Here is a 22,162-nt window from a genome sequence, read left to right on the forward strand (position 1 = left end):
AAGTGAGAAAGGAACAAGAGTATATATCTGAACCACAATGACAGAATTTCCCTGAATGAATGTTATGAATGTTAAGATATCAAACCACAGGTCCAGGAAGCTCAGAAATCACCAAGCAGAATAAATGCGCAAAAAACTATACCTGGATGTATCATTTTCAAATTATAGAAATTTAAGATTAAAAAGAAATCCTGAAAGAAGCCAGAAGAAAAAGGTTATACTTGCTTGAGTAGAAAAAAGTAAATGCAAAGTACAGAGTATGTCCTTTGCCTTGACTTCCTTGTTTTTCACTGATTACAGTGTCTACCCCAGTCTTAAATAACTTAATATGCCTTTTATTTTCCCCTACAACCACAAATAAGCCTACTTTGTAATGAGCCTGCTTTTCAATAAAAAATAAATGAGAGGTAAAGCATTTAGAAAGGAAAAAAATGAACCTTAAATGATACCTAAAGGGAGAGAATTACTGCTTACAATGCTTTTCTTACATGATTTACCTGAGGATCTTGAAAGAGGAGTATGTATGTGTTCTCCTGAATTACACAAGAGCTTACTAGGGGGCTATATATAGAACTTGGTTAGTTTTAGGAGAATTTAATTTCCAGATTCTCAATTTTCTTGAAGGACTTTACCACAATTGATCTGCCGAAGAACAGACCTATTTATCCAGATAGATTCCTCTCCTGGCCCCAATCTTTTCATAAGATCATATATCATTCATTTACACATTTAAATACTAATTATCTACTGCACTGTATAAGATGCTAGGACTAAGAGCAGCATACAAAACAAATATGCATACGATAAATTAAAAAAAATTTAGGTGCTATATATATAAAAGATACTAAAAAAGAGCAGTGGGTTAGAGAATCAAAAAAACCAGGAACTATTTAAGAGGGGGGCATCAAGGAAGGACTTTCAAAGAACTAAGACATGTTAACACACACAAAGGGTCAGTGTGGCTGGTAAGTAAAGGGGGAAGATGTGAGAGGTTCCAGAGAGGCCGCAGTGGTGATGTTCCAAAGACTCAAATGGAGTTCAAGGGACAGGCAAAAGCCACACTGGAGTGGGTGAAAAGGAAACCAAAACTGGAATGGTAAGTTCTTTATAAATGAATAAAATGAAACTACTACCTTGTTCAAATATATAAGATGTATAATGAGAAATCTCCCTCACAAATATTTGTAACCTTCAATTTTTAAATAATAAAGCCATAAAGACTCTAAAAAATTGAACCAAGCGTTAGAAATTAGAATATAAACCGAAAGAAAGGGGGACATGGTCACTATAAAAGCATAAATCAAGCAGAGACAGCAGCTAAAATACAAAAATAAAAAACAAATGACTTGTTCACAAAAGCAAAACTCAGTTAAATTTTTGAAAACTTCTATTTAAAATGTCAAGACCAAAACAAGATTGCCCTACAAGACTCAGCTGAAAGTCCTAAAACTTCCCACAAAATTTTTAAAAAAGAGAGAAACAATGGAAAAGGAAGTGACAAAAGTATTAGCTACAGACAACATAGCCTAGGAAACCCAGTAGAATCAAATTAAAAACACGTCCCCAAAAGCAACAGATTTCCTATAAATCAGAAATAACCAATTAGAAATGGATTAAAACAAAGAGACACATCATAAGCTAATTTAAAATAAAGCTAATAGACAAGAAGAAAATTTTTCAACATATATTATAAATAAAGGTCAATAATCTCTATTGAATCCTCCCCCAAGGCGATTTAAAAGACAACTCACTACAGGAAAAATGAACAGGTAATTAACAAAAAAATACTAGTGGCCAATAAAATTGAAATGTGCTTGGCTTCACTAATAGTCACTAAATTGTCCCTATTTTGTCTGTGATACGGACAAACGTTTAAGTGGCTGATAATATCCAGCTTTAGAGCGTGCAGAAACAGGAATTCTCAAATCACTGAAGTGTACAGTGATGGGGATGGAGCAATTTGGTAGTTAAGGCACAATTACAGTATCTGGCACTGGAAATGTACTCCTTGACACAGAGGCTGATTGAATCAAGCTGCACAGGAGTATTATGGAAACCTCTGTGGAACTGCACTCCCCACTTTTTATCATCTTTGATCAACATACACTTAAGAACTTACTGGATGATGCTATTTTATCCATGTTCTTTAGAGGTGTAATAGTAGAACCATCAGCTCCTAGAACTTCCAGTACGACATGTACTGGTATTTCAACATAAACAGGTTCCTTCAACTCTAAAATAATCCTATTTATTTATCCCTTTAAAAATTCAATGAAATTAATTGTTGTGAATCAAAAGAGAGTATCTGAAAAATAGATGCCAAGGAAGGGACCACAACCAAGAACTGCCTCTGCTCTTTGGCCAAACCAGAAAATAACACTCACAGTACGACGCGGACTGAATCTTCACTTCTCAGAGTAGGTGCTGTCAAAAATTTTAACACACTTAAGTTTGGACCTGTGATGATACCCTTCACAGATCTATCCAATAAAAATTCTCATACAGATATGCAATAAATATATATACAAAAACTGACAGCATTATTTTGTAATATCAAAAAGTCATAAAAGCTTATGTCTGACATGAAGCATATGGCTAATTATGCTATATCCATAGCACAGAATACTATACTGCTATATGTCTGATGTGCAATTCAACATATGTATATAATATACATTAATTTTTTAAAGATTTATTTGCTTTTAGAGAGGGGGTTGAAAGGGAGAGAAAGAAGGAGAGAAACATCGATGATGTCCAAGAGATACATCGATCAGTTGCCTCTCACACACCACCAGTGGGGGACCTGGCCCACAACCCAGGCATGTGCCCCAACCCGGAACCTTACAGTTTTTGCAGGCCGGCGCTCAGTCTACTGAGCCACACCAGCCAGGGCTTAAGATTTCTTTAAAAAGCAAATTGTTGACCAAAATGTGTACCATGACCCGCTTTTAGCAATTAAAATAGAAATCCAAACACCTAAATGATGTTTGTGATTTTGAGTTCTGTTCACCATGTCTCTGCCACATGCCGTCCTCCTCCTGATCAATCTTGCTCATTCTCATTTTAGAACCTTCACTAGGCCATCCTTCCACCCGGAAAAGGCTCTCTTCCCCAAAGATTTTCCCATAGGTAGCTCCTTCATGCAGCCTAACATAATTCGAACTTTGCCATTCTTTCATGTCTTCCCCCTCCCCCACCACAGCATTTTCACAGCGGCTAAGCTCTATCTTATTCACCACAATATCCTCATTACCCTGCACTGTGCCTGGCACATAGTAGCTATTCAATAAATATTTGCTGAATAATTCAACAATGGTGATGACTAAAGAAAGGAGCTCATAATTAGGCAGTCTTAACATTTCACATGCTCATGACTTTAAAAAAATCACTTCTAGTTAACATGGGAAAGGGAAGACAAAAAAGATTTATCAGGTCTATTTTCTATGCATAGAGAAAATATTTTTATCATTTCGCATGGTTAGGGCTCTGAGCAAAAAAAGAAAAATCTGTTCTTCAAAGTCTTAAAAACATAAAGGTAACTGAATAGCTGAGATTCCTCTCTGCAGAAGTATGAGTTTATGTACGGGGTTGGGGTGAGACTACAGAGACATTCCAGCAGCCTTCAATTTTAAGACTTGTCTGATCTTCAGGCCCCTAAAGAAAACGTCATTTACATTCCAGAGATTAAAAACCTAGGATTCTCCTCTTATCAACTAAGGAGAATTTGTTTACCTGAGGGTGCAAAGATTTCTCTACATCTCTCAGGAGGTGAGGTGAGTGACAAGCACACAAGCTCACAGATCCAGGTTTTTTAGGTTCTTTGCCTACCATGTGAACATCTGGTTCTCACAGCATTGCGGGGTGGCGGGGGGGGGCGGTGCTCGGGCAAAAGGAAACTGGTGCCGTTATTGCTCTAATAATTAATCATCCTTTTCCCAGAAATGTTATGTCTACTTTCAGGATAATATGAATAAATACAGCTATTAAATCTTTATCATTCTAACATACAGAATTTGGTTCCTAAAATTACCTGATAATTCTGGCTTTAAGATGACAGACAAATGTTTGAAAGTGAATATAAAAATTATATTCAGTACAAAAATACATTAAGTCCTCAACTTAGAGACTAAAATGTCTACTCTGTATAGTCAATGATATTGTGATTAAGTTTGCATGGTGACAGATGATTACTAGACTTAGTGCAATGACCACTTTATAAGGTACATAAATGTTAAATCACCATATTGCGCACCTGAAATATATGCCAACTATGTTAAATAATAAAACTAAATTTCCATCCTAAGTTTTTCCATTAAAAAAACATATTATATTCAGGTGACATATCTGAAACACTAGAAAATTTGTATTTGGATGTTAGGTTCAATTACATTATGGATTAATCTTTTGAAGACTAGTCCAGGGACCTAACCAGTAATCACAATGGTTTCTAAGTAAGTATTCATTTAGTAGTACCTGGCCAAACAAATTTAAAGCCGCCTGAAGTGCCATTTCTATCCTACCCTTAACCTACAACCCTTCAGTTGTTTGAGGGGAGGATTAAAAAGCCATAGTCAAGTCCACAGAGGTTGGATGTGGCAAAGAACAGGTTTCATGTGAGAAAAATAGAAGACAGTATTAATTAAACCTTCCCATTCAACTCTTTGAGACCCCTGAAGACCCTCAAATCCCAACTGGGGCATACATTTGCTCGCAAGACCATTCTCCAGCTCCCACAGGAGGAAAAATAGACCCATTGAACCATAAACCCCTCAAGAATAAAGGCATAGAACTTCCCACTTTAGGGATGTCCTTATGTTATGGCTCACAAATCAGACAACTACAAAGCACAGTTAAATGATTTTTGAAACTGGATCAGCTTGAGTTTTGCTGGCAGTTACTGGCTATGAATCCACAAGCAAATTTCTCAAGTTCTCAAGGTTTTTTTGTTTCTGTTTGTCTGAAATCTGGAAAGTGACAAAAGTTTGCAGGGTCCTTGGCAAAGTTAAATGAGGTATTCATATGAAATGTCTGCCATAGTGACAGCCATAAAACTGAGAAGATGTAATTCCCTTTTTTTATTTCGATGGGTATTCTTTCTTCTCAGCGCCCACTCATATGTAAAAAAAAAAAAAAAAAAAAAAAAAAAAAAAATTACTTAGCCACCCTCTAACTTAGTAAAAAGTTTACATCAATCTCCTTTAAAAACGATAAGTCATTTTAGAAAGGAACATAAGAATATTCGGTTAATGTGCCTTATGTAACATAAAAGGATCAATTGGCAGGCTAATCCAAGACTACTGTCTAAGGCTTTCTCTGTAACTACATGTATTACCAGAAAAGGCAGATTTGTCAGTGTTTTACTGCTAGTAACCTCTTTGTGACTGAACAGTAAGGGCAGTTCCTAGAATCTTAAAAGGAAAAAAAAAGAAATACTGGATAGAGACACCTCTGACTCAAATTCCATTAGAAACTGTGTGAGAGGGGTACTAGATGACATAAAGAAAGGCATCATGAACCACAGCTTTAGAACATTCAGAAACCTTCAAATGCATGATTCTTGGACTATCCCTCCATATGACACCTTTGAGACGCTCACGATAACATGGGCGGGCCAGGGCACACTGTTCTCTAATCACTAAAAATTTAAGGGTAAAGTGTAGAGAACCTATATGGCCTTTATCCTTTGGTCAGACTCGCAAAAGACCAAAGTCTCAAGTGAGACCCTAGCACATGCTAGGACATAATGAACTCATAATTCAATTCTCAATAAGAACCTCGAGTGCACATTTTCTATAGCATGGGTGAAAGAACTGATATTAAATAGCACACTTGCAAACAAATGGGCTGACACTGTGTTGTAAAATTTTAGAAGTCAAAATTGTGCTTTTACCAGAGTGTAGCTATAAAAAAGCGCAGCCATGAAGGAGCTCTGGACTGGATAAAACATTCCCCCACCAAACCCCCCCCCCAAAAAAAAACTTCTTTTGAGCTAAAACTTCAGAGTTCTATGCCTGAAAATGTTGACCAGTTGCTTTCATCATAAATACTGCCTGATCTGTTCAATCTGAAATACAACTACAGTCCAGTGAGTCAGCTATAATTTATGCTCCCTCCCAAAGGCAAGTTTTGGTAAATGGGGTTATTTAGAAATACCCATTTATACTTTGAAAAATGACTGCTGTATTAGTTTCCTAAGACTGCTGTAACAAATTACAAGGGACTTGAAACAGAAGTTTATCTCTGTCAGTTCAGGGGGTCAGAAATTCTAAGTATCACTGGGCTAAAAAGCCAAGGGGTCAGCAGGGCTGCACTTCCTCCAGATTTTATGGGAGGCTGTTGCCTGCCTCCTCCAACTTGGATTAACTGCTGGCATTCCTTGGTGGGTGGTCACATCGCTCCAGTTTTGCCTATGGTCAAACAGTCTCCCCGTCTTCTGTGGGAATAATCTCCCTCTCCTCTCTCACATAAGGACACACGTGATGAAATGTAGAGCCCACCCAGATAATCCAGAATAATCTTCTTATATCAAGATCTTTTATTTAATGACATCTGCAAAGGCACCCCCCCCAACAGAGTAATATTACAGATTCCAGGGATTAGAATGTGGGTTTTTTTGAGGGCCCCCCTTTTTATCCTACCACACTAGCCAAAGGTAAGGGTAACATAACCAACTCCTTCCTCACAGCCAACACTTCATGTCTCCATCCTGTATATTCCTTTGTCCCATATATGATGTGTTCCCTTAATTTATTTTTTAAACTGTGAACTATAGATCAAATATCAGAAATACTATCACTTTTAAATTACTTAGATTATCCTATTTTCCTGTCTGAGGTTGCTTCCCTAAACACTATGAAACGAAAGCAAGAAGCCCCCTACCTTTCTCTCCCCCACCTTCTATAATAAGAAATGTACCTTTTTCTTCCATGGTTATTGTCCCCTGAGAACATAAAATAAATAAAGGTCACATCAAATTAACTCTTCCAAACTCTGGCGTTTTTCTTTTCCTCCTGCATATTATACGACATGTGAATGATCACATGACTTGCTCCTTAATTAAAATACTGCTTGCTTGCAGGATATAGGTGTTAGATTTTAGAAATTTATTCAAGACTAGGCAAACCAAGGAGCAGTACTAAGTTCTGAGCAGCAATCCACCTGCCGTCATAATACTGCCTACAGTATCACCTCATGAAAACCACTTGTAGCAGTTTAATCTAGAACTAGGGCTGTAAGACACACTAAATTCTGCAAGCGTCTAAGACACAAAGAAAGTGTTTTTATTGAAAAACCTGTCAATGTATTTAACATCTGGATACTCATCAAAATTATTTTTGCTAATCTAATAGCTTCTTTATTTAAAAAGATAATATAATCAACTCCTAATTGGATTATTTTTTTTTCCACATTTTGGAACACAGAGCAGAAGCCCTTCAAAGGTGAATTACCAGATCTTCATTATCCAATCTTAATTAAGTTTTTGCGTACTGGTAACAGACTTAATGTTTTCTAGTCTCTATATAATTAAGTTATTGTTACAGGAAAAATAAATGTTCTGAGGTTTTTTAAAGTACCATTTAAAAGGCAGACCTAGATGATCTGTATCATGTGCCCTCTTACAAACTTCTCACCACTCACCATTGTTTCATCTCCTCTAGCACCAGTCCCTCACCCGCGCCTGCCCACTACTCCCTTTCCTTCATGTTCCCATCCAGTCTTCCCCCAAAGCCTCAGGCACACCTATCAAGGCCTAACACTAGTCAACACCAGTCTATCAGCAGCAGCTCTGCTTTCCTTCTGTCCCTCTGTCCACCAACAGCAGAAGCTCACAGACCCATAAGGAAAACCAGTTGAGTTTAACAGCTCAAAGAGAAAGAGCCTCCTCCTTGGAAGAGGACAGTTTAAGGTTTAGTGGAAGTTAACCAACTGTGGAAAGAAAGGAAAGCAGTCCAGGAGGACAAACATAGTAAGCAACGGCACAATTCAGCAGGGGGTTTTTGTGAAACTACAAGTAGTTCACTATTAAATGAGTGAAATGTGAAAAGCTGACAGAAGTGAAGTCGTTTAAAAATGGAGCCAGCGCAGCCATTCCAGCGGAAGTGCTTTTGCATGTCTTGATCCCTGAACCTTTGGAATGTTTGAGCTGAGCAAAATAAGCTTTGGACTGGGCAAAACCAACACTGTCTCACAAAGAACCCTTTGCAAAGCCAGGAGAAAAGCAGACATCCTGAACAACAACAACAACAACACAACCCCTGACGATTACGGCCTTGCTTTCTGAAGACAGAATCATTTACCAGTCACGTACAGCTAAAAAGTTAACTCAATTTGTTGGCACCAAGAGAAATGTCTTTCTTCTATTCATGTAATTATTCCTTCCTCTTCTCATAAAACCCCCTTGCCCTCACCCTATAATTAGGACATTATTTAGGTCTCTGCCTAAATCTGTTTTCCAAATTGCAATTCTTTTGATCCCAAATAAATGCTTGTTGCCTCTCATTTTTGGCTTCTTATTTTTAGGTTAAGAGAAAAGAGGGAGCTTGGGAGTAGAACAGAGGCTAAAGAATTAAATTGTGGACCAGATTAGGGAGCCCTACTATGCCATGCAAAGGTGGTGGGAAAAATCCACAGTGGAATGATAAAATCAGATTTACATTCAAGATACACAGATCAATGCTGGCAACAGTGGAGGATGAACTAAGGGAAGCTAAAATACTAGTTAAAGACCTGTCCAATAACCCAAATTAAAAAATGCCTACAATGGGGCAACTAGGACTGTTTGTATGGGTGTGTTCAGGAGTATGAATTATAAGGGGCAGAGCTGAAAAATAACTTAGGAGGTAAAATAACATGGGATACAATAAATGAGAAAAAAGCAAGAGTGAAGCCACAAGCTCCCAAGCTTGCTGCTGTCTAGTCGTTCATGGTTTAAAAAGAAAAAAAAAAAAAAAAAAAGGAAAGTGAGATAGCAAAACAGGGAATGGTATTTTTACCACTTCTATTCAACATATTAGTGTTAGAAGTTGAGCCTGATCAATTAAGCAAGAAAAAGAAATAAAAAGCATCCAAACTAAAAAGGAAAAAGTAAAAGTTTCTGTTTATAAATGATAACTTTATATGTAGAAAACCCTAAAGATTACACACACACACAAAATGTTACTGAACTGATAAATGAATTCAGCAGCAATGCAGAGCCAGGGCTGGGGGAAGGAGGGCCAGGCAGGATGGACTCAACACACAAAGGCCAGTCACATGTCTGTGCACGGGCGATGAACAGCTGGAAAAGGAATTCAAGAAAACAGTTTCACTTACAAAAACCTCAAAAAGATAATACTTAGGAATAAATTAAACCAAGGAGGCAAAAGATGTATACATTAAAAATTACAAAACACTACTGAAAGAAATGAAACACAAATGCAAAGATATCCCATTCCTTGTTCATGATCAGAAGACAATATTAAGATGATAATACTACCTAAAGCAGTCTACAGATTCAACATACTCAGTATCAAAATCCAAACGGTTTTTGCAGAAATTTAAAAAACCCATCCTCAATTTCATGTAAAGTCTTAAGGGGCCCCAAATAGCCCAGTCTTCTTAAAAAAGAACAAATCAAAGGATTCATATTTCCTGATTTCAAAGTGGAATACAAAGCTACAGTAATCATAATAGTCTGATACTGGCATAAAGACAGATCAACGGAATAGAATAGAAAGCCCAAAAATAAATCCTCACATATATCGTCAATTATTTCAAAAAAGGTGCCAAGACCATTCAACAGGGAAAGGTCAGTCGTTTCAACAAAAGGTGCTGGGAAAACTGATATCCATGTGCAGAAGAATGAAGACAGACCCTGACTTTATACCATACATAAAAATTAACTGCATCTGGTTCAAAAACAGCTCGTTAGCAATACTATTGGACATAAAGAAATCTACTGATGAACCTCAACCCTGTGATACCAACTACTCTTCAGAGACACTACAGAAATTAAAGTATGAAATCCTACCAAGGTTGAAATAACTTATCTATTTTATAGGATTCTGTGAAGAATATATGATAGCTATAATTGTTATAATAAAAGAGATGTCAGTATATCCTATCCAATTTACATTTCTAATAATAAAAAAACTGAAGAATATTCCTGAAGGATAATAAATATTAATCATAACTTGCTATACAGAGGCTAACTTATTTTAGGCTACAATATGATATCAATTTAAGATACACTAAAATATTTCATCTGTAAATGTTTTCTGGTCTTCTGCATTAAGTCTCCAACTTAGTAGTAGGCTGAATACTGGGCCCACAAAGGTGTCCACATCCTAATGTTCAGAGTTTGTAAATGTGCTACCTTACATGACACCAATGAGTTTGCCAATGTGATTAAGATTCTTTCCCAAAGGAGATTATCGGGTTTTGGACCACGGTGACTACAAGAGTCCTGATAAGAGAGAAGGGGGTGTGATGAAGGGACAGGGTAATTGTCAGAGAGAAATCTGAAGATGCTACGCTGCTGGCATGAAGACAGAGAAAGAACCCAGGAGCTACGAGGGCGAGGGCAGGCTCTAGAAGCGAGAATGTGAAAGGACAGGAACTCTCCCCGGGCCTCCAAGAGAAACACAGGCATGCCCACATCCTGATCTGATCCCAACATCTTTTACTGCTTAGCTCATCTCATCTTCTCTGCACTGATGAACCTACCACGCTACCTTTTAACTCATAAGAGAAAAAACTACCCATGTGAATATACATATGTTTATGTAATATATGTGCTTATATATGTATGTGTATATATGAAAACTAAAATACAAGCCAAACACACCACCTTCTTACACTAATAAATGTGTTGCCTAACTCAGTATAGTGGTACGGTTTACACGTTCTTTAATAAGGTTTTGAAATATGAAAATAAGCATTAGGCACACTGTCTCCTCTTTTCCCTTAGCCAAGGCAACACAACTTGTCACCAAGCTGATTGGCTCTTCCTCAAAAAGAACGATCAACAAAGTTCCCCCTAACAATTCCTCACCATGTTGATACTCAGCCTTGCAAAATATTTGTTGCCATTAGGTGGAGGCTATTGGATAATAGGAATACCGGTTACTCAAATAGTAGCCTCAAATTTTCTACAAATATATGTACATGGTAAAAAGAAAAAAAAAAAAAAAGCTCTGCTTCTAAATTCTTGAGTGAACCAGAACTAACCACTTTATCTGACAATCCGGTTTCCTTATGTATAAGGAAAAATTTTCATGAGGTAGCATCAAAAGCCCTTTTAGCTCTTAATATTTTGAGTTTTATGGAGCAAAAGCTTGCTTAAAGATCCTCACCGCTACAGTATCTAAAGACTGTCCTTCCTCTTAAGCCAAAAAGGTATTCTACCTCTGACAACTTTTTTCAACATACTTCAACCAAGCACAACCAGTCATTTCCTCCAATCTTTTCTTTCCAAAGCAGGTCAAAAAGAAGCATATTTTGTATTTTAGTTCACACATCTATCATTTGAAGCCAAGGCTTTCTGCACTTTGTCACTGAAATTGCTGATACCATACTTCCCCATGTCCGTCTGGTCTGTGTGCATATATATGTAAAATAATAAGCCAGTTACAAATTTTCCTCTGCACTGGTATGCTTGGTACTACAGGCTGTACCTCTGGCGGGGTGAGGATTTCAACTGCTATGGACTCTATGTCATAGCACATGTGGCTGGCCCCTAATGAATATCTGCAGATTTAGTGACACAAACAGATTGGTACCTCTATCTTTGGGAGGGAGATGTAAAATACAACTAAATATGAAACAAAGCGTAAAGATTTACATATTATAAATGACAAAGCTAAAAAGAGAAATCCAGTAACTGTTGACTTGGAATCCCAAAGCCCCATAGGCCAGAATAGAAGCTAACTTCTGAAAAGTGGTATATTGCGATTGTCATCCTTTCCTGGGAAGAGAAATACCCATCAAGTGTACATTTCTGCCAGAAGCAACAGAGGTGCTGAGGAACACTCGTTAGCTTTAGCAAGGAACAACGCAGGAAGTCACAGCAATAGTCCCTTATGTCACTGAAAAATACAAACTCCAACAGGGTCTACTGTTTCTGGCAAGGGCATACTCAATTGAAATATCTGTGGTGAAGCAAGTTCACACAAAAAGAAAACAATTAGATTAAGAAAAGAAAGCAGAAAGCTGATGCCTCCACATTCTAACAACAACTGGAATAACTCTTTCAAAAAGCAGCCAGGCAATGGCAATTGATTACCAGGGACACAAAAAAATGTGTATTCTTTCACCCAGTTATCCTGGTCCTAAGAAATAACACTATTTTAATAATAAGGAACATTTACAGAGTATCTACCATTTAACATGGAATCTTGCTTAATCTTAATAACTGTATAAAGTAGGTACTGTAATTGCTCTCATTTAATAAATAAGAAAATCAGGTCAAAATATAAGTAAACAAGCAACTAGAAACAGAATTGTTTCTAGTGACACAAAATATAAGTAAACAAGCAACTAGAAACAGAACTGTTTCTAGTGACACAAAATATAAGTAAACAAGCAACTAGAAACAGAATTGTTTCTAGTGACACAAAATATAAGTAAACAAGCAACTAGAAACAGAATTGTTTCTAGTGACACAAACAGCTTGGTACCTCTATCTTTGGGAGGGAGATGTAAAATACAACTAAATATGAAACAAAGCTTAAAGATTTACATAAGCATATCATAAATGACAAAGCTAAAAAGAGAAATCCAGTAACTGTTGACCTGGAGTCCCAAAGCCCCATAGGACAGAAATTGTTTCTAGTGTCCTTCTGTCACATAGCGTAGATTTTCTCTTGCAAAACAAGAAAAACAACTATTACAGGGAATAGCAGCAGTCAGACTGAGATTCAGAGGAGAACTCGTTCTCATTCTGGATTCCTGAAACATTCCAAAAGGTACACTGATTTAATCTTTTTCTCTTCAGGCCTTTTTTATCTCCTGGTTTGTGCAACTCGGATCAAAAAAGTTTAAACTGGAAAAGCAGCTCCTGTAGTTTCAAAGGCCAGGGTCTTAGAAGCAGGAGAAAGAAACCAGAAACTCCAAGGACAGAAAGAAGTCTTATAGTTCTGGTAAATCTAAAGATAAGCATAAAGTTCAGATTCATGAAAGCAGCAAAAATTTGGCCTAGCTCACTGGAAATCAACATGACTTGGAATGAGTCAATATATCGAAACCTCTGTATCTATAAAATGAGCGTGTTTCAGAATATATATATATATATATTTAAATATGTGTATTAATTGCTAGTAAGATCTGCCCTAATGGACATCCAGATCTTACTAGCAATTAATACATTTAAATATATAAATATCTCTCTCTCTCTCTCTCTCTCTCTCAAAAGCAACACAAGCAAAACAAATTGAATCATATCAAACTAAAAAGCTTCTGCACAGCAAAAGGAAACCATCAACAAAATGAAAAGGTAATCTACTGAATAGAGGAAATAACTGCAAATCATACACATGATAAGGTGCTAATATCTAAAGTAACTCCCACAACTCAATAGCAACAAAAAACAATATCTGATTTTAAAATGGACAAGAGATCTAAATAGACATTTTCCAAAGAAAACATACAGATAGCCAACAGGTAAAAAGATGATCAAATCATCACAGAAATGCAATCAAACCACAATGAAATATCACCTCACACCTGTTAGGGAAAGAGAATCTGTATCACCAGACTTGGGCAAAGTAGGATTAAAGGACATCCTCAACTCATCCCACACACCATTTGCATCCTAACAACTTTCTTTTAAAAGTAGAAACTCAAAAACTTGAAAGTAGACACAAAACCATCCCCAGGATCCATGCCATAGACCAATCGGGTCTCTCTTTCTTCACATACACCCCCTGAATTTATAATGTGTTTTGCTATTTACAAACCCCTTTTATCTACATCACCTCTTATGTCTTTACAAATAACCTGTAAGGTCAGCAAGGGTGTTTTTTCCACCCTATAAAATAATTTTATTTTCTGTTACACATATTTCTCAGGTAACATTACTAGAACCACCTGTTTATGGGGTTTTATAGTTTGAGGTAAATTTTTTTTTTTTAAAGAAAACTTTGTTATACAGAATTGTGGTATAAAAATGATTTATAGGCTAGAGTTTTCAGAATGCAGTTGGACTAACCCTGCTTTAGAAACTTTCCTATTTACATCTGTAATAGGGAATGAAAAGGTAAGATTTGAAAAATCTTTTGCTCAAAAAGCTTGAGATCATCAAGGAACTGTTTACTGTCCTCAACAGAGAGCCACAAGGATTTTTCCATACTCTCCCTTGGTTTCATCCAGGATGGCCTGGTGGAAAGGGAAGCCAGAAAACTTCTGTTAGCGTGCTTGGTATCACTCATGTCAATTTCAGAACGGGAAACTATAATCCTGATCAATGTCTTATGATGTGTTCTAACACACTTCATGACTTGATGAAGCTTCTCAGCAAAGAACATGTCGCAGAAGTTGTTAAGTAACTCTCGATATCACCTTTCATCTCCAGTTCCAGAACTTTCTTCAGGTCATGCTGACTGTACTTGGTGTACTTCTGAAACTCTGCAAAGAGGAGGACAGTTTCTGGTGTAAGAACGGTATTAAACAGCCCTGCTCAGGTAGCTCAGATGGCTGGAGCATTGTCCAATGCACCAAAAGGCTGCACATTCCATTCCTGGTCAGGGCACGTATCTGGGTTGTGGGTTCAACCCTCAAGTCGGGTCATCACACAGGAGGCAGCTGATGTTTCTTTTCTCACATCGATACCTCTCTTCTTCTCTCCTCCTACTCCTCCTTCTCTAAAAATCAATTAAAACATATCCTCCTTGGACAAGGATTTTTTTAAAAAGGCATTAAACAAAACACATTTACATCTGTTCCGTTCCCCTTTTCTCTTGCTTCATATAAAGCCCCGGCCTCTGAATCAGCCAAGACCTCGTCTATGCCAAGACCCTCAGTTTGGTCACCCTTAACAAGAGAAAGCAGTCTTCTGATAATCTCCAGATGTGCCTGAGGTGATGTCTTTAGTCAGATCTCTCTTCAATTCTTCTCTATAGACTGTTAACATCTGTCAGTTCTTGATAACCAGAATTTCAGAGTGTCTTCATTAGCTGCAAGACCCTTCATGGCAGCACGGAGTTTATCAGCATCCAACTGAGCTGAAGATTTTTAGAGCCAAAGCAACTTCCTTAAAGTGACCTATAAGGGCTTCCTTCAGAGCTTCATCCAGGGGATTTCCTTTTTCCTGGAGATATGCTGTTTGGATCCATGGTCCCTTTGCTGAGTGTTGTTTCTCTTAATTAGCAGGTCAATGATAATTACTTCATCCACTGGGTGTTTTTGTGTTTGTTTTTTTTTAAACAGAAAACTCAACATTCTTGCTAGTAGTAGAACCAGACCTAGAAACCAAGTCTCCTGCCTGCTACTATAATCAGCAGTACCCCTTCTGTAATTATAGTAAAGACTGCTGTAAAACATTTGGCTAGATTCCAAGACAGCCGTCCCAGACTGAATTAAGACTCTATATAGTAAATAGTATAATAGTGAAGGTTTAATGCATGGAAACATACATCTTTTTAAAAGTGAAAAAATCAGCTGATTTTAAGTTAAATCAGCATAGTGTGTGTACAGTGGGAAAACAAGCAGAACACTTCTAAAAAGGAGTCAAAATGAAATACTGAGGTTTGTACATTTTATAATACATTTTATAATAACACTAATAGAAGTGCTAGTGACCAACAGAAGTGATGATCAATACAGTGGGGGAAAAAAAGAGATAAAGAGAGGACAAAAGAAACTGCATGATGTTCCTAATTTCAGGAAATAAAATGAGGTACTTCTATTTTTTTCTTACCCCCAAGAAGTAACTGTGAAATTTTAGGACATTTGGCTACAGTAACAAAGGAAGAGGAGGATTTTAGCTAGCCATCAAACAAAATCCCTGCCCAAATGGTTCACTCTGGAAAACAGCTTATCAGAAATCCAAAGTCCTATTTCTAGATCAGCTATTGGCAGTATCCAATTTAAATTAACCAATTATTTTACTCTTTAAATTCTCACACCTGTAAATCAAGTAACACTCTTCCCAAACTATCTTTTATGACTTTGGAATGAGCAAACGACGGCTGCAAAGATAATGATCAATATTTTAATCCCCACTATCCATTACAAAAACAAATATTCCAAATCATCTTCTATGTACAGCTGATGGTCTTTACAATCCAGATGAATAAAGCACTGAGAAATGCTTAACTAATAATGATTATGATTCCATTACAAAATTGAGGCATCTTGGAAACAACTTCCATAGGCACTGGGCTGAAGAGAGGAGTCAGGGAGAATGAGGTTGGATTTGGACAGGAGACCAAATAAAAAAGAGCAGTCATTAAGTCTAGCGAGGCAGAGCAGAGGCATGTAGGTTGCTTTGTGCTTTGGATTCCCAAAGCACATCATTCATCTGTTACTGCATTTAATACACTGTACAGTGTGCAGTTTGTCATGCCCACTCAGAATGTAAATACCTCAAGGACAGAAACCTTGTTCAATTCATTTTTCTATGCCTAATCCGTAGCACAGGGTCTGGCACAAAGAAGATAATAAATGTTTTTTAAACGGGCAAGGTAAGGGCAGGATTTCCTACTTAAAGTACTGTATTTAAAACCTAGGCTATTTGTGCAGGTCATTTACTCACTCATTCTCAACTTCTAAACCTCCATTCTAGTCTCTGCTCTCTGGTGCGCTGGCTGAGACTGAGCAACTATATTTAACTACTCTTCTGCCAGCAGGTTCCTTGTTAGGCTTTGCCAATGGAAGTAGTACATGTGTGTTTGAAAGGGGGAAGGGTGTGAGTTGTGACTTGTGAATTGATGTCACAATTTCTAGCATTAGCAATTGGCTCCAGCCTCCAGCTTCTTTCCAGACTCCCAAAACCGGCCACATCAGCAGCTGAACAACACTGCCCTACTCAAAAGTTCGGAACCAGGCCCATGGAACCTCTTCTCTGAGCTCTCAGGCTGACTACTGAATTGTTCCCTCTCTGTTCTTACACCCACCTAACCAACACCCTTTATTTAATCCCCACTGTTGAAATTCCTACTGACGTTTCTGTTTCCTTTACTGGGCACCAATACATTATTAAACACAGTGATTCTAACTGCTCTCCCCACCCCCCTGCGATATCGTCTTGCTACTTCATTGAAGGGTAAAGGGGGTTTTGGAGTTATTCCTACTGATAAAACCTACTTTATAGAGGATAAGTCAAAACCTTTTAATTTTGTGCCCAATAAGTTGCAGCACAAAAATCATTTAACTTTTGTGATTTAAATTATCCAACTTGAAAAGATAAAATAGAGAGGATATGAGAAATGTTTAAGCAGTGCAGACTATCCCCAAGCAGGCACACGCACCTCCTTTTACTATAAAGCACACATCCTGGAGGAAATGTGAGATGGCAGAGCTGATCTGCTGTTCCTCAGTGGTCTCAGTTCCCACGAGACTCTCCTAGTGGGGGCATTACGCTATTCTCAATGTGATTTTTATAGTTAAAGACTTTTTTTTTTTGCTGTTCAATATGGCCCCTAAATGCAAGCCAACTACTTCGCCTTGCGTTCAACAAAGAAACAGCAATCTGTTCCAACACTAAAGCTGAGCTGAACTTACTGATACGTTGTTCTCCCTTCTTAAGGGATTTTCAAGTGTAATTTTTTACTACATGTGATTTTCATTTTACATACTGACTTTAGAATTTAACTTCTTCATAACATACAACTCCACTCTATAGCAGAAACAAAAAGAAATCTCTCTTGTAGGAAAGCCCACAATCAACACATCTCTTGAAAACAAATAACCAAAATCTTTTGATATTTTTCATAGGGTCTATTACTTCACTTTAAGAAGATGACTTCATTATACAATTTATTCTGAGATTAATTTCAAAAATAATTTATCATTGTACTTAATATACTGACTTTTAAAAATTATGACGACATGGAGATACGTAGAAGCAGCAAACATGTTGTTAACCCTTTCTCCACAAGAAATGGAAGAAGGCAAATTCAAGCAAAAGGACTCTAAGAACTTTTAGTAATGTATGTAGGTGATAAGCACCCAACAAGAGATACCGTTTGGCCAAGCCATCTACCTAACATCCGTAAGACCAGAGAAGTAAAAGAAATCTCAAACTGGCAAGTCTACGGCCCGTTCCACGGAGTTCCTCCACACGGCCTAACACTGGGTAACAGCTCACCTACCTCCCGCCAGTGCACATGCTTCCGCCAGCTTCTGTTTCAGTGCCAAGAGCTGCACTGCCAGCCAGCATGTCCCCGAAAAATCAACCAAACTGTGCTCTCACAACAAGAGACACCAGAGGCCCCATTTGACGTATTAGGTAGAAAAGGTGAAAGGACTACGGGTGGGGGATAGACAGGATATATGGACCTTCAGGAAACGGACAGGGTAAATGTTACTATACCTTTATACTCCAAATTATATCGGAATCTAAATCCAATAAGTTAGTACGATAAGACTTCAGAGAAATGGGGGGGAACCCAAGAAATAAAATAACTGGTGTCTTGTGACAATGTATGTCTCCCACAGCTTATGTAAAAAGAAACAATACTAATTAAAAATCAGGCACAGATCTATGTGTGTAGAATATACATTATCTCACAGTATTTTTGCTTTCTTAAAAACTGCAAACTGTGATGCACTGTTTAGTTTCTCCAGATTTAATAAGTGAACCACTAAAAAATTATGAGGTGCTTTAAGTCATACTAGAAATGCTGTCATAATTTTAATAAAGTGCTTTTTAATATTAACTCACTTCTCTTGGCTGGAAGGAATTACGCCTTTTTTGCTAATGTATAGAAATGAAACTGTCACTGAAACATCTGGCTATATATTATCCATCAGACATATATCACCTTCTACTCCAACGACTGCATAATATAAACATAAATCATGAATAAATCAGATTAAAGAGAGAGACTTGACATCCAAAGATGTTCAATGACCTGTTCTACATTCCTGTTCACACAAACCTGGAAGCTAGTTGTCTGAGCACTCCTCACAGGCGGAGGAAAATTCAAATTTCCCAATGTCTGCATTATGTGAGTGGTTTTAATTTGAAAATTTTCTGTGCAGCACATTTAAGAATCATTACCATATTTTCCAGATACTCAAAGGGACTAGCCTACTGAGGCGGTTTTCCTTCATAAACTCTTCATTTCACTCCCTCCACCTATTAAAATTACCTCAAATGTGGACTCCACAAGGGTACCTGAAGGAAATAACTCAAACCCCTACAAGAAGGGAGAGGCCATGTTTGCTGTGCTCTCCCTGGAAAATGGAGTCTTATATAACTACCCATTATTTTACTACAAATTACGTTCAATGCACAATCGAGATTCTAAGAAATACCTGTTGATTGTGACAAGTATAGATTTCGGGGGTGGGGGGGAGGAATAACCAAGAATCATGTTGCTGCCATTTAAATTCTTTATAAATCAAAGGATCAAATATTCATTTTAAGGACCACGATCTGACACCGATGTAAGTTATTAAATATTCAACAACTATACCGTAACGTAAGTGGGGAAAGCAGATGAACTACCAATTACACTAAGTATTTCAGCTCGTCATTTTGGACCTACCCAAAGTAGATTATATAATGCGAATCACTCCTACATTAGTTTTCAACATGATTCTCAGTCTAAAACACTGAAACCATGTCCCGATTTTAATTTTTAAAATAAAACACATTACTAAAATAACTGAACGCAAACTTGCTCTTTTTACAGCAAATTTCTTTCTCCACCCCAAGGCAACCTGACATTTTCAAACCATTTTCCTACGTAAAGGCGCACACATTCCCGAAAACTTCTGACAGTCGGCAGTCGAGACCCAAAAAGGCTTCAAAGAGACAAGCCACTATGATTACGGCCTTAGCGGTCAAATAATGGGAAGGACCCTTAAAGTTGGAGACCAATTTTTCACCAACAGTACCTCCGGGAGTAGGGAAGCGACTTCTGCAGGAGGGAAATGATCCTGACAAGCAGTTCGAGAGCTCCCCGGCGACACCTGGTACCGAAGGTCTCCACGTAAACGACAGGATTCAAATCGCGAAGCTTCCAGCAGAAACAAACCCAGACACCCCCTCCCCCCACGACTCCTCCGGGGCAACCTCGCGGTTTAGAAAGCAACAGATCCTCCCGCGCGGGCAGGCAGGCGGCACTCCAGGAATGTTTTCACCAAGAGGGGTCTCCCCGCAGCCTGCAGGGAACCCCCGACGCCGAGGAGCGCCACCACGCGAACCCCGACTCCAGCACCCCAGGCGGAAGGGGTTATTTGCACAAAGCGCCCCCCCCCCACCCCCAAGGTTTAGACACACTCCCGGCAGCGAGGGGGAAGCCCGGAGGAAAAAAACCCGCATTCCACGCCTTCCGCCTCCGGAAAGGGGCCGCGGAGAGGCTGGGGCCCCGGCTGAGAGCAGGGGTCCGCGCAGCAGCCCCCGGCCTCCGCGCTGTAGAGCCATCAGCGAGGGCTTCGCGGCGGAGGAAGGGATCCCTGAGCTTCGTCCACCGGGTCCTCCGCCAGCGGGACTCACCATCCCGGCCAAGACCCTCAAAGAGACGCGAACAATGAGAAGCCACCTTCCCCGCCCCGAGAGCGGCTGGGGGCGGCGACGCCATGTCCCCTCACACCCCCGCGGACACACACCCCCGGGCCGCCGTCGGCCCTTGGGACCAGCCGCCCGCACGGCCCCGCCGCCGCTCCCGTGCCCTTAGCCTCCGCCCCGCGACTCACCGACTCCTGCCCCAGCCTGGGACTTCAGTGACCGCGGCCGGAGCGAGACTCTAGTACCAGCCGCCGCGGCCGCCGGCGCCGCCGCACAATATGGCGAGCCTCGGCTTCCGCAATGGAGCTCGGGAAATACAACAGGGGCCGCTCAATATTCATGAGAGACCGAGAGGAAGCCGGCTGGCCAGCGGGGAGGGCGGGAAGGAGCAAGCGAGCGAGCGAGGCAGGGAGGCGCAGTACGAGGACAGGAATGGGGACAGTACGTGCTCGGCGCGGGAGCGCCGCCGCGTGCTGGCCTGGAGGCCCCAGCCACCGCCCCTTCCCGGCCGCCGGCCCCGCCCCCCGCGCCCTCCGCTGGGCCCACGTAGCCCCCGGCAACGCCCGGTGACGGTGGCGCCACCTCGGTCTAGTCCTGCCGCCCCGGGGAGCTCTGTGTCGGGGCCTGGGCCGACGCCCTCTGTTTCCCCGACTGCTGCGGGGGCTTGCGCTCAGAGCTCAGCTCTGCTGTGACTGCCTCCAGCTCTTACACCCATCCCGCCCGGGAGAAATCCTCCTTGGGTATTTACCTCCAGAACTTCACCTGAACTTCGGAACCCTGCCACCCCTTTCAACAAAGACACACTTTCCACCATGCACACTGAACCTACAAGGTCCAATTATTTCAGGGAAAATGACCTTCGGTTCTCAAATTATATTGCTGGGCATCTGTAAGCCTTCTGTTTGTTCTCATCAGCTCTTTCTACTCACCTGGCTGCTCTTCTGTTTCTACCTGTTTGGTCCCTTCCAGTATTAACCTTCTAAACTTTAGAATATAAGCATAGATTAAATACATGTAATCATTATCTAAAACGTAACCAATTAATCTACAAAAGATTATATAAATGCATAAAAGTTAAGCTATAAACCAAAAATAACAAAGAGCTGGAAGAGTTCCCTGACCTCAAGATGTACTATTGATGAGGTGTCAACTTCTCTTGAAAAAATAACCAGCAATACAGGGGTTCTCATGGCATAAAGGAGCGGACTGCACTGGGAATTTACTGGGCAAGCTAGGTTTAGAGCCTCCAGTGTATCTCTAACTATGTGACTTACATAAATTAGTGCACAACTCCTCTGGATTTATTTTTCTTATTTGCAAAGTGAAAGGATTGTGTTGAATGATTCTTAGGTCTTTTTCCAGCTTTTGAACTCTCTAAAGCTCTCTACAAGCAATGCCAAATGAGCAGTATGAATTTACTTAGGATTTTGGAAAAGAAAAGGATCAATTCCAGCTGATGTGCTCAGAGATGATTTCCTGAAGGGTAGGATTTAAGTATTTAAAATATTA

General features: G+C 39.4%; 2 protein-coding genes and 1 pseudogene across 3 annotated transcripts in view; 1 reads left to right on the plus strand and 2 right to left on the minus strand.

Moving 5' to 3' along the window:
- The window catches only part of RNF2 (ring finger protein 2), a 32,786-nt gene extending 11,819 nt beyond the window's left edge, over positions 1–20,967 (minus strand). Inside the window, exon 1 of one of the 2 annotated variants that reach the window (XM_054587657.1) lies at positions 20,842–20,967. The gene's annotated coding sequence lies outside the window, so the exon portion shown is untranslated. Of the gene's footprint in view, positions 1–20,040; positions 20,203–20,841 lie in introns of those variants that run through there. The other variant, XM_054587659.1, reaches the window with a different exon arrangement.
- Positions 14,296–15,414, minus strand: LOC129081854 (annexin A1-like; annotated as a pseudogene).
- LOC129081855 (basic salivary proline-rich protein 3-like) lies at positions 19,429–20,822 on the plus strand. The gene is made up of 2 exons (XM_054587516.1): positions 19,429–19,471; positions 20,038–20,822. The coding sequence occupies exons 1-2, from the start codon at positions 19,429–19,431 to the stop codon at positions 20,820–20,822; spliced, it is 828 nt and encodes a 275-aa protein (XP_054443491.1).
- Positions 20,968–22,162: the final 1,195 nt, after the last annotated feature.

This window comes from Pteronotus mesoamericanus, unplaced genomic scaffold, assembly GCF_021234165.1.
Source record: "Pteronotus mesoamericanus isolate MK-2021 breed Mesoamerican mustached bat unplaced genomic scaffold, CSHL_Meso_final scaffold_1186, whole genome shotgun sequence".
Classification (NCBI taxonomy): domain Eukaryota; kingdom Metazoa; phylum Chordata; class Mammalia; order Chiroptera; family Mormoopidae; genus Pteronotus; species Pteronotus mesoamericanus.